The sequence below is a fragment of the Diadema antillarum genome, unplaced genomic scaffold (genome assembly GCF_040938485.1).
Source record: "Diadema antillarum isolate AM-2024a unplaced genomic scaffold, OU_Dant_1.0 seq00000383_RagTag, whole genome shotgun sequence".
NCBI lineage: Eukaryota > Metazoa > Echinodermata > Echinoidea > Diadematoida > Diadematidae > Diadema > Diadema antillarum.
In genome coordinates this window covers 769525-786481 of record NW_027271381.1, presented here as the reverse complement: position 1 = coordinate 786481, position 16957 = coordinate 769525, and the positions used below count along the sequence as shown (strand labels likewise).

At 41.6% G+C, this 16957-nt stretch overlaps 1 protein-coding gene across 1 annotated transcript in view; it reads left to right on the top strand.

Annotated features, from left to right (window-relative positions):
• The first annotated feature begins 2233 nt into the window (after positions 1-2233).
• LOC139731726 (uncharacterized) overlaps positions 2234-16957 on the top strand; it is an 82634-nt gene continuing 67910 nt past the window's right edge. The window contains exon 1 of the mRNA XM_071642606.1: positions 2234-2341. Within this exon, the coding sequence (XP_071498707.1) occupies positions 2234-2341 (108 nt within the window). The remainder of the gene's footprint in view (positions 2342-16957) is intronic.

Genomic DNA, 16957 nt, shown 5'->3' with positions numbered 1-16957 from the left:
CCAGGTTGAACCGAGGAATTCGAGATGGAGATCGAGTCAATTTTAATCCCCGAACCACGACCTCTCCTAATCTGCGAAATCATGTGTCAAATTTGATGTCTGGTTTGGTTGAACGTTTATTTTCCACGCTGAACATGTATATGTCAGCGGAAATGTATGATTTACAGAATATCATTTTATGGAAATAAACAGAAATAATCGTTCGCCAACACATTTGTATGTGCTATGAAACCTGAGCAGCAAAACAACACAAACAACTCGACAGCCATATCAAAGTGTGTCCTCTTAAATCATAACTTCGCTTTGGTCCAAATAATCCTTTTCTCAGCATTTTACTTACCTTTCCTTGCTATAACTCATCTCATAATGTGATACTTACATGTGAATTATCATACGTTTTTCTTTTTGTGCTCAAAGCGTTTTGCAGTGACATGTCACCACCCGACCTGGCGATAACTATAGTTGGCAATTCAGTTGCAGAAGAATGGTTCAAATCTATAACCAAATGGCTTTCATATAGAAAGAGTTTCGGAGCTCCATTTCGCTCCATTGCTAAACCTGTAAAGTCTTAACCAAACACGGTCTATGAATGTGATCATCATGGGATAAAAAGTGGTTATTGTGAAGTGAGTGTCGTACGAGGGATCTGAACTCACAATCCATTTCTCAAGAGTCATCTAACACAAAGGAAGGACGAGTTTTCAAGGCATGGGTGAATCAGGTCATAAATATTAACAGCTTCGCGAGTACAAAGTTTCACTGATTATGTTTAACCATCGACAATTCTTTCCATCTTTCCGTAGCAATGAATTATACACAAGTCCTTTTTTCTTTCACGTGAATTGTTAGTGACACTAGATTGGGGATTTGCTCAGATGATCACATTTATTCCTTTATCTTTGTTGTTGTTGATCATGCCGATGGAATCAACGGTCATAAATTGTGCATTTGATTGCTATGTAACGAACACGGTTAAATTGACTATAGGCGTGCAATTACATGCCATAAAACTAATTACATTGAGATTAGAATGATAACTATCCTGCCTTTGGTCTGCACTTAATAGCAATTACGACAAACCAAAACGCTTGTATAGGACCTACACACACCGTGCTTGTACGCGTTTTTCTCCTCTTTTATGGTTTGTTTATTCCACTTAAAAAAGAATTAACCATTAGTTATTTGAGCTATTTCCAGAAGACCTTTATGCACATTTAAAGTAGCTGGTTACTCCTTCTCTATCTTTTCTTCTTTTTTTCATGGCATGTGACCACATACCATACCTTTCTAACGCTTATGCCAATAATTGTAACAAAAGATGATGTCATTCACATTAATTAGCTACATCACAAATCATACATTATGTCAAAATGTCAGAAATCGAAAGTTTCCATTATAATACATTTCACGATGCTCAAAATATTTTATAGCATTTTTCTATCACGAACTCTGTAAAACAGCCACTTATTGGATAGGGAGGGCACATAAAATCTATTTGGGGCACACGCAAACACACACACACACACACAACACACACACACGCACACATATCTTTTCCTCTATAAGCGCAACTTCGCGCTAGGTGGCATGCGCGCATACAGGCTCTACGCGCATTGCAATGCCTGGGGAACGCGCAACTAGTATCAAGTAAAATTATTTATACTCCATGAATAATTGACTTCAGCATTTGACATACACTTTTGTAGAAGGAAACACAGTCAGGGCATAACCCTTCCCGCCTCAGGCTTCGGAATCCCGACGGATGATATCCGGAGAGCGGTGATGGCCAAGAAGAAAGGAGGTTGCTAGAGGAACACCTTGTTGAGGCCCTTGTAATCCAGCTTGTCAAATGCAACAGGAGACAAGAGTTTAGGGCTTTGCATTTGTTCTCTTTCGCTACCTTCTTTCCGTCCGAAAGCAACAATTGAGATCACTAAGCCGTGCAGTGAGAAAGCTATTCATCTTGAGCAATCTGGCAAATCAAGGCTCTCCGCGAAAGTGGCAGAAAAATCCCAAGACAAACAAAAATAGCTCAAAAGAAACAGAGGGAACAAATAACCCATTTTTTGAACGGAACCATTTTCTTCAGTGAGGCACAACGACTTCCTAAGGAGGCCATTTATTGCGTGTCACGGCGGTAATGTCTGTCGCTTCCGGACGACCATAACGCGTGAACTGTTCGACTTTTAATAACATTTGATCGACAACTTGTATTTCGACGTAGAAGTCCAAGATGACGCGACTTCGAAGCATCGGGAGGTACACAGTTGAGGACAAGAGGATCGGGAAGGGAAACTTTGCTGTGGTGGAGTTGGGAACACACACCGTCACCAACACAAAGGTTCGTTCGAAAAACATGTGGTTTACAAAATGTGTGTTTCTTTTAGAACTATCATGAGTATCGTTGGGCCTACTACTCATCGACCACTTTTTCATTAAATACCTTGTATTCTAGAAAATATTCCCCAGTTTCACCATACTTTCATTTCATCATGGTAGAAAATACCTCAGATTCATATTGTTGACTATAGCGTCGTACGCACGCGCGGAATTCTCGGCGACAAACTCCAGTGACAGTATTTGTGATGCTGTGCGCCGGTGCAAGCTCATCACTTTACCCAACCGCCTGTTCTCCACTGATAAAGCACGTAAATCTAGTGAATGGCAAAGACGTTCAATGACAAATTGTTCAGTTTTGCATTTTTACTTTGTGCTTTGGAAGAGAAAAACAAAGGTGTTCACTCACGCGTAAAGTTTCCCTTTTTACTGACCTCCAGGTTGATAGCCTTTAGTATGGTATATAAAACATCAACTTTTAGCCAAATATTCTTTGAGAAGTATAAACTTTAAAAAAGTGCTTATGGTTCTACTTTCTTTTCTTTTCTTTTTTTTTGCTGAGTGTATATGCAAGAAAGCCATCGCGCGAAGGTGCTATGGTATATTTAAAAATAGGTGGTCGATGAGTAGCAGACGTACTATCGCTATTCCTAAAACTTATCGTTAATATCATTGTCATTTTTTATGAGAAACTATAAACCAGGTTACTGGTATACTATACTCTCCACGACTTCTATGAAATTGTCAAGCCAAGCTGGACAAACGATGTAGAATGATTATAGATCGTATTAGTTTAGAAACCCATCTAGTATAGTGAGGTGCCCGCACCTCGTCAGGGGCCCGAATACCGTCACCCCACTTAAAATTGTTTTGAGCGCACTAAACAAAAATGTATGCCTGGGACTGTGTTCTGCACGCTTGAAACTTGGCAGGGCTACCACAACCAAGCAAATTGTGGTGAAAACCGAACAGTTTTTCGCGAAAATCTGAAATTTTCATAGGGCTATAGGAATACGTGTTATAAGTCACCCGCACGCATCTTTTACGTGTACGTCTATGGGAACATCACGTCTTTTACGTGCTAAGTCTATAGGAGAGCGGGTGACGAGTTGCGGGCCCCTTCCTCAGCGCGCAACTTTTTCGCATCGTTCGCGTTCGACGACGATAGCTGCAAATTTTCAATATCGATCAGTGAACTTGTGATTCCATTGGAATTTTCAGCATTTTTCCTGTATGTGAGTTGGATTTCAAAGAATTTCAGTGGCGAAATGTGATTCAAATATGGGCAAACATTAACTATGACGAGGTGCGGGTCACTGTTACGACCAAAATCACTCTGAGAATGATCGCACAAAAGAAACAATCAACTGATGTTCAGGCGGTTTATTAACAGTAATATTGTGGGTACAGACTGGTAATCGGCGTCATATCAGTACAACAATGATCAATAGAAACAATTACAAATCGGTAATGGAATCACTTACATGCATCCAAACTATCACAAAGTCGCTACAATTCCCTGGTAGTGTCCAGATACGATGTTCGATGCACAAATGAATGATCCGCGATGCACCGATGAATGATTCCTGCGACTTAAATCCAGAGGCACAGGTTACAATAGTCCGCGTTATAATTCCAGGGTACATAGATGTCCACAGTAGATCCACAGTATAATGTTCCCAGCGAAATGTGCAGAATTCAACGACCACGTCCAGTCGATGCGTTGAATGATGATTCACTTTATATTGTCCAGCTAGGAATCCAGCCCGTCACAGCTTTGCCGTAGCAATGTCCATTGACATAAAAACATGGAGTCCAATGAAGGCACATTAATTCTCTGCAGGCAAAATGTCTCCCAGGCCAAGTATCTCCACAAACATAACAGGTCAGCAGGTAACACAGGACTGACTATAACAAGTCGCTTCAGAGCCAGAAGTGACGTAACTCTCAGAGCAGAGGTGTTGGGTACTCTGCCTACTGCAGAATTTCTCTGGCTTATATACTATCCATTCACCCCCTTCTAGCACATTCTATAACTCTCTCCAACCTACTAGCCAGTCCAAGTTCCAGGAAACCTGGATGACTCACTGCGTAACTATGTACAAAACACCATTACCAAAATTAACTACCAATCACATTGGGCTACAGGGACAGTGCCTCACTCAGCCAAATATGTTAGCACTTCCCAGAACATTCTGGAAATGGGTGAAATCATTCTAGATTGAGTGAGCTATAATGTTTTTCCTATTCCATGCATGTACTGTATAGCTACATTGTATACCACCTAGAAAATTCTCCACTGATCTGGTCAGCCTGTATGTACTATATGTATACCACATAGAATGTTCTCCATTAATCTGGTCCACCTGTGTACATACACATTAAAACAGCCAGGCATACAGTACATCATACATGTACGTGTACATAACTACTAGTGTGTACATTTGTGACACCATCCCCCATGGGAAAAAGAAAGCCTTGCTGTAGCAAGGGTTTCTTTTACCTTCACAATTTCTCATTGTTATTTGCAACGAATGTGAAGTAAAGTCCAAGTCAAGCTACAATAATCACATACTATCACATGCCTTTTGGATAGCTGTATTAATTCCATGTTCTCTTTTCATGGATACTATTTACAATGATATTGCTTGGATTCTCGGAGCTTATACAATCATATCAAACTGTTTTGCACACATTAATGAATATGCTTAACACATACACTGGAAATGATATGCGGTGAAAACTTTTCACCTTTGATACTCTCTTCATGTTACACTCTTGACAGAGCGTCGGCAATTACATTGTTTTTGCCTGCCACATGTTTGATTTTGAGTGCATATGGCTGCGTCATCATGCTCCATCTGAACAACCTGTTGTTCTTCATTTTGAACCGGTCTAAAAAGACCAAGGGGTTGTGGTCAGTATAGACCGTGATCTCCCCTTTGCTATTTGTCAAGTACACTTCGTATTGCTGGAGGGCAAGGATGAGACTGAGAGCCTCCTTCTCAATTGTGGAGTACTTCTTCTGGTATGCGTTCAATTTTTTTGAGAAGTAGCTAACTGGTCGTTCAGTGCCTTCTTCATCTTCTTGGAGCAAAACCGCTCCCACTCCTACATCGCTAGCATCTATTGCCACCTTGAATGGCTTTGCGAAGTCAGGAGCTGCCAAAACAGGCTCATTAGCAAGGACTGCCTTTAGTTTCTCGAAGGCTCTTTGACACTCATCAGTCCATGTGTACTTCGCCTTGCCCTTCAGCAGGTTTGTTAGGGGGGTGACTACAGTGCTGAAATTCGGTACAAATTTCCTGTAGAAACCAGCCATGCCCAGAAATCTGAGCAACTCCTTCTTGGATTGGGGGATGGGAAAGCCTAGTATAGCCTCTACCTTGGCTTCTCTTGGCAATACTTGTCCCTGACCGACTACATGCCCGAGATACACCACTTTGGCCTTTGCAAATTCACTCTTTGCCAGATTAATCACCAATCCAGCCTCCCTGAGTCGATCAAAAAGTTGCCGCAAGTGTGTAATGTGCTCCTCCCACGTGTCACTGTACACTAGGATGTCATCAATGTATACTACACAGTGGTCAAGTCCAGCAATGATTTGGTTTGTCAGCCGTTGGAAGGTGGCCGGAGCATTTTTCATGCCGAATGGCATTACTTTGCATTGGAACAAGCCATCTGGTGTAGCAAAGGCAGAAATCTCTCTGGCTTTGTCGGTCAAGGGCACTTGCCAGTATCCCTTTAGAAGGTCTATCTTACTGACATATGCAGAATTTCCGACCCTGTCAATGCAGTCTTCTAGTCTGGGAATGGGGAAAGAGTCTGTTTTCGTCATGGCATTCACCTTTCTGTAATCTATACAGAATCTTTGAGACCCATCCGGCTTGGGCACCATGACGATTGGGGAGCTCCAACTGCTTTTACTCGGTTCTATTATGTCATTGTCTAGCATGTATTGAACCTCTTCCCTTACTTTTGGCAGTTTGCTCGGGTTTAACCTGTAAGGGTTTTGCTTGATAGGGTCAGCATCTCCTACATCAACATCATGTACAGCCAGAGGGGTGCAGCCTGGTTTGTCTTTACACAGTTCTTTGTACTCATGTAACAGACTAGTCACATCTTTCCTCTGATTTTCAGGTAGGTAGTTCAGTGCCTCATCTACTTTCCCTAACATCTCTGAGTTAGACAACCTGGCACTAGAGGGCTCACTTCCATGCTCATCTTGAGCTTCTCCCTCTTCATCTACTTCTTCTACTACCACCTGAGCTACACCTACCGGCTGACTAGCCTTTCTCTCATAGTACTCTTTCAGCATGTTTATGTGACACACCCTCTGATCTTTTCGTCTGTCTGGCGTACTGATCACATAGTTCACGTCATTGAGTTTCTTTTTGACACAGTATGGGCCACTGAACTTGGCTTTCAGTGGTTCACCTTGTATGGGCAGCAGTACAAGAACTTTGTCACCTGGGTTGAAAGTTCGGGCTTTGGCATTTTTGTCTGCCTTTCTCTTCATAGAGTCTTGTGACACTTTCAAGTGTTCCCTAGCTACCTCACAAGCCTTTGAAAGCCTTTCACGAAACTTTGACACATAGTCAAGTAGGTGGACCTCATCATCCTCAGTCATGAATTTCTCTTTGATGAGCTTCAGCGGGCCCCTGACTTCATGACCGTACACCAACTCAAATGGGCTGAAACCCGTCGACTCATTTGGGGAGTCCCTCGTTGCGAACAGCAGGAAAGGGATGCCCTTATCCCAATCCTCGGGATACTCCTCACAGAACGCCCTAATCATTGTCTTTAGGGTCTGGTGGTAGCGCTCCAACGCACCTTGGGACTGGGGATGATAAGCTGACGACTTCAGCTGCTTCACACCCAAACGATACATCACCTCTTGAAATATGCCTGACATGAAATTTGACCCTTGGTCAGACTGCACTTCCTTGGGCAACCCATACCTAGTGAAAAACTGCACTAGAGCATCTACCACAGTCTTAGCAGTGATATTTCGCAATGGGATAGCCTCTGGAAACCGTGTAGACATATCCATGATTGTCAAGAGGTACTTGTGACCCGACCTAGTCCTAGGCAAAGGTCCAACACAGTCGACTAAAACCCGACTGAACGGTTCTTCAAACGCAGGTATCGGAATCAATGGCGCCGGCTTCACTGAATGCTGTGGTTTACCAGCCACCTGACATGTGTGACAAGTCTTGCAAAACTCAGCCACATCCACATTCAACCCTGGCCAATAGAAATGCCTCATGATCCGATCCTTTGTCTTTCTGACGCCTAAATGGCCGCCAACAGGTAACTCGTGAGCAATCCTCAAGATCTCACCGCGGTAACTAGGAGGGACAACAACTTGACGGACCACCGTCCAATCCTCATCAGCTGGCCTATGGGGAGGTCTCCACTTCCTCATCAAAATGCCATCTTTGACATAATAGCACTCAGGGACCTTTTCAGCCTCAGCCTCAGAACACGCCGTCTGAGACAAGCCTTTCAACTCAGAGTCTGCCTGCTGTGCTTCAACCAAGGAAGACTTGCTAAACAGCCCATCACTGTTAGCCTCGGAGCCTAATACAGCAACCCCATCATTCAAATCCTTGAAAAAGGTTTCTGCCAACCAAACACCGGAATTCTCCTCCACATCAACAGAATCCGCATCATCTTGAACAGCTCTACGAGCCTGAGACCTAGTCACAACACAATCTGGGAAAATCCCAGGAAATTCCTCCTGCAACTGCTCAGTTTCAGCAACCACCACTGGTTTCTCCGAAACAACTGGAGACGCAACCACCTTGTCCCCAGCCAAGTCATTCCCCAACAGGAAGTCAATGCCTGCCATGGGCAACTCAGGAACAACTCCAACAGTAACAGGACCAGAAACTAGGTCACACTTCAAATCCACTCTATACAGTGGTACTGACATATAACTGCCATCAACAATCTGAATCAAGACTTTTGCATTCACTGCACTATCTGGTGGAAAAGTCATACCACCATCCACCATCAACGACTGAGAGGCCCCCGTATCCCGCAGGATGACTACTGGCTTACCTGCCTCACCAGAAGTACATGGGGTCACCTCACCATCAAACAAAAAGCTACGATAGCTCTCATCCACCTGCTTCATCCTATCTTTGAATTTGGGAGATTGACTTTCAATGGCCTGTGTTTCACTGAACGGGACACTGTTTTCGGGTAGGACACTTTTTGACATGACAAATCCCAAGTCCTTCTTTGTTTTGTTTTGCAACTTCCAACACTGTGACTTTACATGCCCTGTCTTGTTACAGTGAAAACATTTAATGACATTTGCACTTGTACCGGACCCTTTGTCAGATTGAGGCTTTGGTGTCGATGAAGTTTCAGAACTCGTGCCTTTTTCAGAACCAGCATTCTTTGGACTGCTCGACTGATTTTTGTCTCTCTTATTTCCAGAGAAATTCCTGAAAGGTGGTCTGTTGTCATTTCTGTGGGTCAGCTCATACTCATCAGCCATCAAGGCTGCTTTATGCAAACTTGTCACTTTGTGATCATCCAAATGTGACCTCACACTGAAAGCAACACTCTTTTTGAATTCTTCCAAGAGAACAACCTCACGTAAGTTTTCAAAATCCTGATCCACCTTCAGGGATCTGTACCACCTATCAAACGTCATTTCTTTTTCACGAGCAAACTCAACATGTGTCTGGCCTGGTTTGCGGTACGAATTTCTGAACTTATGTCTGTACGCCTCTGGCACCAACTCATAAGCATTCAACACTGCTTTCTTGACTGTAGCATAGTCACGTGATTGCTCTTCAGAGAGAGATGAGTACACATCGGCTGCTTTGCCGACAAACACACTTTGAAGGAGCAAGGGCCAAAATTCCTGTGGCCAGTTCAAACTGTTAGCCACCTTCTCAAATGACACAAAATATGCATCAACTCTGTTTTCTTCAAACTTGGGCACCAATCGAATGTTCTTTGCCAAATCAAAATCAGAAGGAGCCCTTTCACGATTTCCAACAGCGTGTGCATGAGTCAATTCCATCTCACGCAATTTCATTTGCTGCTCCATTTCGAATTTCTTCATTTCCATTTCTCTTTGTTTTTCCCTTTCCAGCATTTCCATTTCCCTAGCCTTTTGCTCTCTTTCCGATCTCATCTTCTCTTTCTCTATTTCCAATCTAGCTAGCTCAAGCCGTGTTTGATCTGAAATGTGAGCTTGATCTGAAGTGTCAATTTCTTCTTTGAGCTCCATGTGACCAGCTACTAAGTCAAGAATCTCTGCCTTTCTAGCACCTTGTGGAACATCCACATTTAAATGCTGTGCAACAGCAGTCAAATCACATTTGCGTAACCTTTGCAAATCTTTGAGGGACAAATCTGTCCTCTGAACAAATGCCTGAACATCCATTGTACTGATTGACATTGTCACACTGTAATACACACAATATACAATTGAACAATCAACTCAACTGATATTTTGTCTGTACCAATATTCTGGCTTCCGGAACGTTCCAAATTCTAAGTTTTGGCTTTAAATTCAATTCTCGGACACAAGCCCCCAATTTTGTTACGACCAAAATCACTCTGAGAATGATCGCACAAAAGAAACAATCAACTGATGTTCAGGCGGTTTATTAACAGTAATATTGTGGGTACAGACTGGTAATCGGCGTCATATCAGTACAACAATGATCAATAGAAACAATTACAAATCGGTAATGGAATCACTTACATGCATCCAAACTATCACAAAGTCGCTACAATTCCCTGGTAGTGTCCAGATACGATGTTCGATGCACAAATGAATGATCCGCGATGCACCGATGAATGATTCCTGCGACTTAAATCCAGAGGCACAGGTTACAATAGTCCGCGTTATAATTCCAGGGTACATAGATGTCCACAGTAGATCCACAGTATAATGTTCCCAGCGAAATGTGCAGAATTCAACGACCACGTCCAGTCGATGCGTTGAATGATGATTCACTTTATATTGTCCAGCTAGGAATCCAGCCCGTCACAGCTTTGCCGTAGCAATGTCCATTGACATAAAAACATGGAGTCCAATGAAGGCACATTAATTCTCTGCAGGCAAAATGTCTCCCAGGCCAAGTATCTCCACAAACATAACAGGTCAGCAGGTAACACAGGACTGACTATAACAAGTCGCTTCAGAGCCAGAAGTGACGTAACTCTCAGAGCAGAGGTGTTGGGTACTCTGCCTACTGCAGAATTTCTCTGGCTTATATACTATCCATTCACCCCCTTCTAGCACATTCTATAACTCTCTCCAACCTACTAGCCAGTCCAAGTTCCAGGAAACCTGGATGACTCACTGCGTAACTATGTACAAAACACCATTACCAAAATTAACTACCAATCACATTGGGCTACAGGGACAGTGCCTCACTCAGCCAAATATGTTAGCACTTCCCAGAACATTCTGGAAATGGGTGAAATCATTCTAGATTGAGTGAGCTATAATGTTTTTCCTATTCCATGCATGTACTGTATAGCTACATTGTATACCACCTAGAAAATTCTCCACTGATCTGGTCAGCCTGTATGTACTATATGTATACCACATAGAATGTTCTCCATTAATCTGGTCCACCTGTGTACATACACATTAAAACAGCCAGGCATACAGTACATCATACATGTACGTGTACATAACTACTAGTGTGTACATTTGTGACAGTCACCCAAGTATACATGTACATAGGTTGGGTTTCTTTACCTGTGGGGATCCTTTTTTCTGCTAAACCTCTTATCATTATAAATGTACGAGTGCAGAGATCAAGTTTTGTCTTCCGGTCGTTCGTTCTTCCACATTCTAGTCAACATGAGTGTGCTTGCGGCTATAATAATATGTAGCTAGACCTGTATATAGTTCTATATTGTAACAAGCACAGGCAAAACCTAATGTAGAATTCACGTTCTAATTTATTTCGCAGAGTTAAAAATGAAAAGACAACCACAAAAAATGTAGTCTCGGCTATAGGCGGCTACATTGTACTTCCTACATTGTCCTAACAGAAATTGACAACGACATGAAATTGATCCTGGTTTTTTGTTTGTTGTTGTTTGTTGTTGTTGTTGTTTTTTTTGGGGGGGAAGGATTCTTCATTGTTTGGATATACTGAGTTGACGTTTCTGTGTGGATAAGATTTTCAAAATGATTGATGAAATTTCAATGGCAGTCTTTCAAAGAGGAAATCGAAAAAGATATGCATACACGCCTGAGAATTGATTTTTAAGAGCTGGGTGTCCGAGAAATTTTACAAAGACCTATCGATTCATTTTCTACATGATTTATGTCAACTGCTTTAAGCTGAAGAATTTTGTAAGACATGGGCCACGTGTCACTCGACGTAATGAAAAAATGTGCAAAAATTTTATGCAGAATAACCAAAAAAATATACATATTATAGCCTGCTTTCATTTGACGTATGATTTATTTTGCAATACTAGATATTTCCCCCTCTTCATAATAATTGACCACGAAGTTTCCTCCTGCAGTTCTCTCTTTGCTAAACGATTAAAGTGTTTGTTTGTTTGTTTGTTTGTTTGTGTGTGTGTGAGTGTTTATTTGTTTCTTTTGTGTGTGTGTTTTTTTTTTTTGTTTCTTTTTGTGTTTTTTTGTAGTTGTTGTTGTTGTTTGTCTTGCCTCCACGTGATATGAGAACGAAGTAGCCAAGCGATGAATAAATTGACGCCTGAAAGAAGGCCATAGCTAGTTAATCTGGTCATCTTTGTACTCCGGCTTACATAGTTGGCCGGACAGGTTCAAGTCTGATGGACAAGAAATAGGGTCATCAGCACAAGTAAATATTTGCACATGGGTTGCTTTTTTCCTCTCACTATAAAACACTCTCTCTCTCTCCCCACCCTCCCGCTCCCTAGCTCTCCCCCTCATTCCATCTATCTATCTATCTATCTATCTATCCATCTATCCATCTATCTCTTTATCTATCTAACTCTCTCTCTATCTCTCTCTCTCTCTCTCTCTCTCTCTCTCTCTCTCTCTCTCTCTATATATATATATATATATATATATATATATATATATATATAATATATATCTTTTATCTTTCTCTGTCTCGTTCTAACAAAAATATTACTATTGGCCCTAACTCAAGTCGCACCAACTCTTTCTTCACATTCTCTCAGGCACACATAAACCCAAGGCAATCGATACAGACTTACACAAAACTTTGCAATGATTGTGCCGTTTGTATTTCATTTAGAGAGAAAACTGTTGAATAGTGCACGCTTCGCCTATTCCTTCTTACCATGTACGGTATATAGGGGAAATGGATGGTTAAATTATTTTCATGCTGTTATATATGGCCAAGTTGAATCCTGGTGCAGTTGCCAAGACCAGTGAAGTGGTCCCTGGACCAGGGAGGTACTACTTGGCAAGACTCACCAGAAGTCATGAACCAGGAGGTGACTAGAAATTTGATCCGGGTGGTCCGTAACGTCCGGTTCCTATTCAAAGACAGGGGGCAGATCCTCATCTTATCCTTTCTCTGTTCCTCAGTCTGTATCGGCACGATAACCTCTGATGAGATGTTATTATTGTAGCCTATTCAGGCAACAAACAAACAGTGAGACAGTGCCCATGTGTTAACCTAATCTGAACACTAATTAGACACCGTTCAAACCTATCCATCGTTTATGCACCTCACTAGAGCTTCTGTGATATACAGCTGTAAAACCGTAGGCAATTTGCTCGTCTTCAATTAGTTATCTGTTCATATGAATTCCACGACATGTCGAGCTGAATCCAGGGGGGCATTTCATGAAGCATTTTGTCCGACAACTTGTCGGACAAATTTGCTCTGAGCCAATCAGATGCAAGGATTTCAGTAGCTGTTAACGTTTTGTCAGACGAAATATCTGACAAAATGCTTCATGAAATGCCCCCCTGGTATGCTCAGAGACTGCGCTTGAATCATAGTGTCTCCAGTGACGTCATGTATAAAAAGCTGTTATTTTGGCCTTACTTGGTCTAACTAGGAACCTTTAGTTTGGAATAAAGTTACTGACCCTGCCCCCCCCCCCCCCCGACTAACAAGAATATCGTTGAATGAACTTGGTACACATGCTTCTCGTATGTACTGTGCATGCTCCATGATTGACTCACCTCCCTGGATTGACGAAGCTCAACTGCATGCCACATGATCGTCGTACGGTGGCGTACATGATCGTCGTACGGTGGCGTACTTCCACAAAAATCCATGGACTGAAATTTTTGAAAGCTTCCGTGGAGGTAGAACGTTATGTGCACCACGTACTCATTCTAGGATATGTGTTTGGCCTTAAAAAGGGCCTACCTAGTCCCGACGTTTCCTTGAGAACATGCTTGCCGAAACGTCGGGACTGAGTAGGCCCTTTTCAGGGCCCAACACATACCCTAGAAAGAATACGTGGTGCACCGCCAATCCATGAACTGTAGAAAAGATCACGAAACGTGCGCGTACTTTCTGAAAAGACTGTCTGTTCTATTTTTCTTGTCTCTTTCTACAGTCTTCTGTCTTCTTTCAGCAGTATTCTCCAAGCACATGAACAAAACATGATAATGAAGTTACGTACAACTTGATGATGTGATAAACTTAGTGACAGAAGAATTATCTTCTAAACTCAGAATATGGTAACTTCATAAGACGAATATTCTAAGACACTTAATAACGATATTGCGACAAATTCATTGTATCTTGGCAAGGAAAAACAAAATACATGTAATTAAAATGTATAGGAGGCTAAAGTCACAAGCAAAGCTTCACTAGGATGTTAGCCTCGAAACAAAATGAAAGAAAAAAATAAAATGTACCAGGAAAAAAAAAAAACAAGAGAGAACAAGAGAGTGTGCATGATTGTAATTATCTGTAAGAGTGCAATTAATCCCCATCATGTTATAGCGAAATGGGAGTGTATGTGTGTGTGAGTTTGGGGGTGTATTTGTAAAGAATGATTTCACATAGGTGTGTCTATAAGTAATGGGCTTGAACAAAGCTTAGATACCATGTCTGACATGTATGTGAGATACGATTCTGTAAAGCCCTTCATGTATATTTCATTGTTGTCTCAGAATGTGCTGAATCACGGCGACACAATGCGACTCTGATAAATTTAGTAAAATCCAACCATTCATGATGACACCAAAAGGGTAAAATCAATTTTAAGGGTGACTTTATACAGCAAAACTGAGATGAAGGAGAGAAACTCGGGCCATTGTTAAGTTCCGCGTGTTTTCATGGAAAGTGATACCGGTCACAATCTTAAAGGCAATTCATTAAAGTCATGACGTCATCGTCCGCTGAGTATCACCGAGTCTCTCTTCAACTTCTGCATAAATCTTCACTAAATTTAGTTTTATTGGAATTTATCTTTTAAAAAAGTCTTGATAATAACCTTTTTTTTTTCTGTGGGGGGAGATAAAGATACTTATCCAGAAGGTAAGCATAATATAATTGTTCATTTTATACATAAAAAAGAAAAGTTTTCAAGTTCTAATCACGGATACATGTATGTCGCGTCGATATGAACTGCAATATGGATTGATTTTGGAAAAAAGGGAAGAAATTATGAGAGTTGTAATAATTTCTCTCTTTTTTTCGGGGGGGGGGTGGATACAGTTACTCTACTATCCTATTATCCAAAAGAAAGACATTCTAATGTTACATATTCTTTTTGAATTAGTTTCCGAGTTTCCCAAGGATGGGTTATTGCTCTAAAGTAGGCCTACTTATGCCTACATCACGATGAGCAACTAAGCATCAATCTTCATTGTTGTAACTTAACCCTCTATGTGTCTTCATTGTTGTACTGCATCATAAGAATCTGTATTATATTATAATGAACGTTATGAGTAATAGTTACGTGTTTGAAGAAGATGCATTATGTTTTGTTTTGTTTTGTTTTGTTTTGTTAATTGTTGCATCGTTGACGGAGTCGTGAGAAAATATTGACGCGTACTGTTGAAAGTGAAAGATAGATGCGAGAGATGTGGGATATTGAGTGTTTAAGGACGCTCTTTGGTGTTCCTGCCATTTTGAATATTAAAATGGGAGAAGAAAAAACAAGCCATGCAGCTGTCCTGGAGAAACCACTTCGGTATGACTATTAGTCTGTATTTCCTTCCTAATTCAAAATCACAGCAAACACGAGAGCCATCGAAACTCTGTCGCTTAAACATGTTGTAACTTTTACGCGAGTTTTTTATGGTCCACGGAGAGCGATACTACAGGGTGTAGAAATGTTTAGCAACGCCACACTTTATACCATGTATCAAGTTTCTGCCCCTTCAGCAGATCAATATGCGGATTGAATATGGCAGGCAATATTTTGCAGTAGTTTTGTATTTATTTCGATGTATGATATCGCTTCAAGGACTTTGAGTTTCTCACGTTTCACTGACATAAAAATGGGTATAATTCCTTGAATGGAAGTCGAAACATATTTTGTAAACTTGGTGAAAAATGTTCCTTGTTAATTGTTAACTTTACAATCGTGCTCACCAAAGCAAAAAAAAAAATAACAATAAGCAAATGAAATAAAGATACAGCGTAACTTATCATTTTACATGTAATCAGTAAGTGAAGATATGTCTGTACACTCCGTACTCACGCTAACACTAACTTTTCGTTTTCTGCAGCCTACACAGTGTTATCTGTTAGGAAGGGGAGCGAGAGAAATGGCGAATTTATGGATGACTGTTTATTCATCTTGCTGCCATCTTTGGTTTTACCATCATGCACTGCTTTCCAAAATCTCATGTCCGCACTATGTTAGATTTTCGTTCACTTTGCGAAAAAAAAAGGGGGGGGGGTGTGTCACGTCAAATGGACCACAACTCTCGGTGATGAGCTCATGCTCCATCATTAATCGACTGTACCATTTCATCGAAAAGAATTCGTTTTTTAAAAAAACGTGAATACCGAAAGGAGAATGCACTTTCATGATGTCCAGAAGAATATTAAGTGGAACAGGAAACACGCTAGTTTTGTGGGTTCAAGTTTGGATCTGGTTGCGATAACATTAGGGCCTACGTTGTCAAACAAGAATATACAGAATCAACACAGCAAAGTATTGCTTCACATTGCGACAACGGCGCAGTACCAAAGTTGACATCCGGATATCCTTCGGAGTTTTGCCTATCTTGGTGTGGACAGGCAGGACTCCATGCGATACCCCCGAAGGTTTAGACTTAGATTTAAACTTGTTGTCACTCTTGTTGGTCTCCCAGGGAGGAAGGACAGAATCCCTCTCCTTTCCAGCCTCTTGTCAGGCCTCGTTGCTCAGGTTTATTCCACTCCGCGCGACTTGTAGAGCAGCCAGGGAAGGGGTGAACGGGCAACCGAGTAGCTGGAATATTTCGCCTCTTAGCCCCTTGCCTCGCCATGAGTCTCGAATACAAATTGTACATGTACTGGTAGAAAGACGCACGTTGTGGAATATAAATTCAGAAAAACAAGAGCTTCACTTACCGGCTGCCTCCGCTCAGGTATTGCTGCATAGAGCTCAGATATGGGATTATTTTCAGGGCTCTATAACTTGAGTGTTCGATCGCGCGCTCGTGCCTCCGTCCCAGGGTCAACGTTAGTCAGCC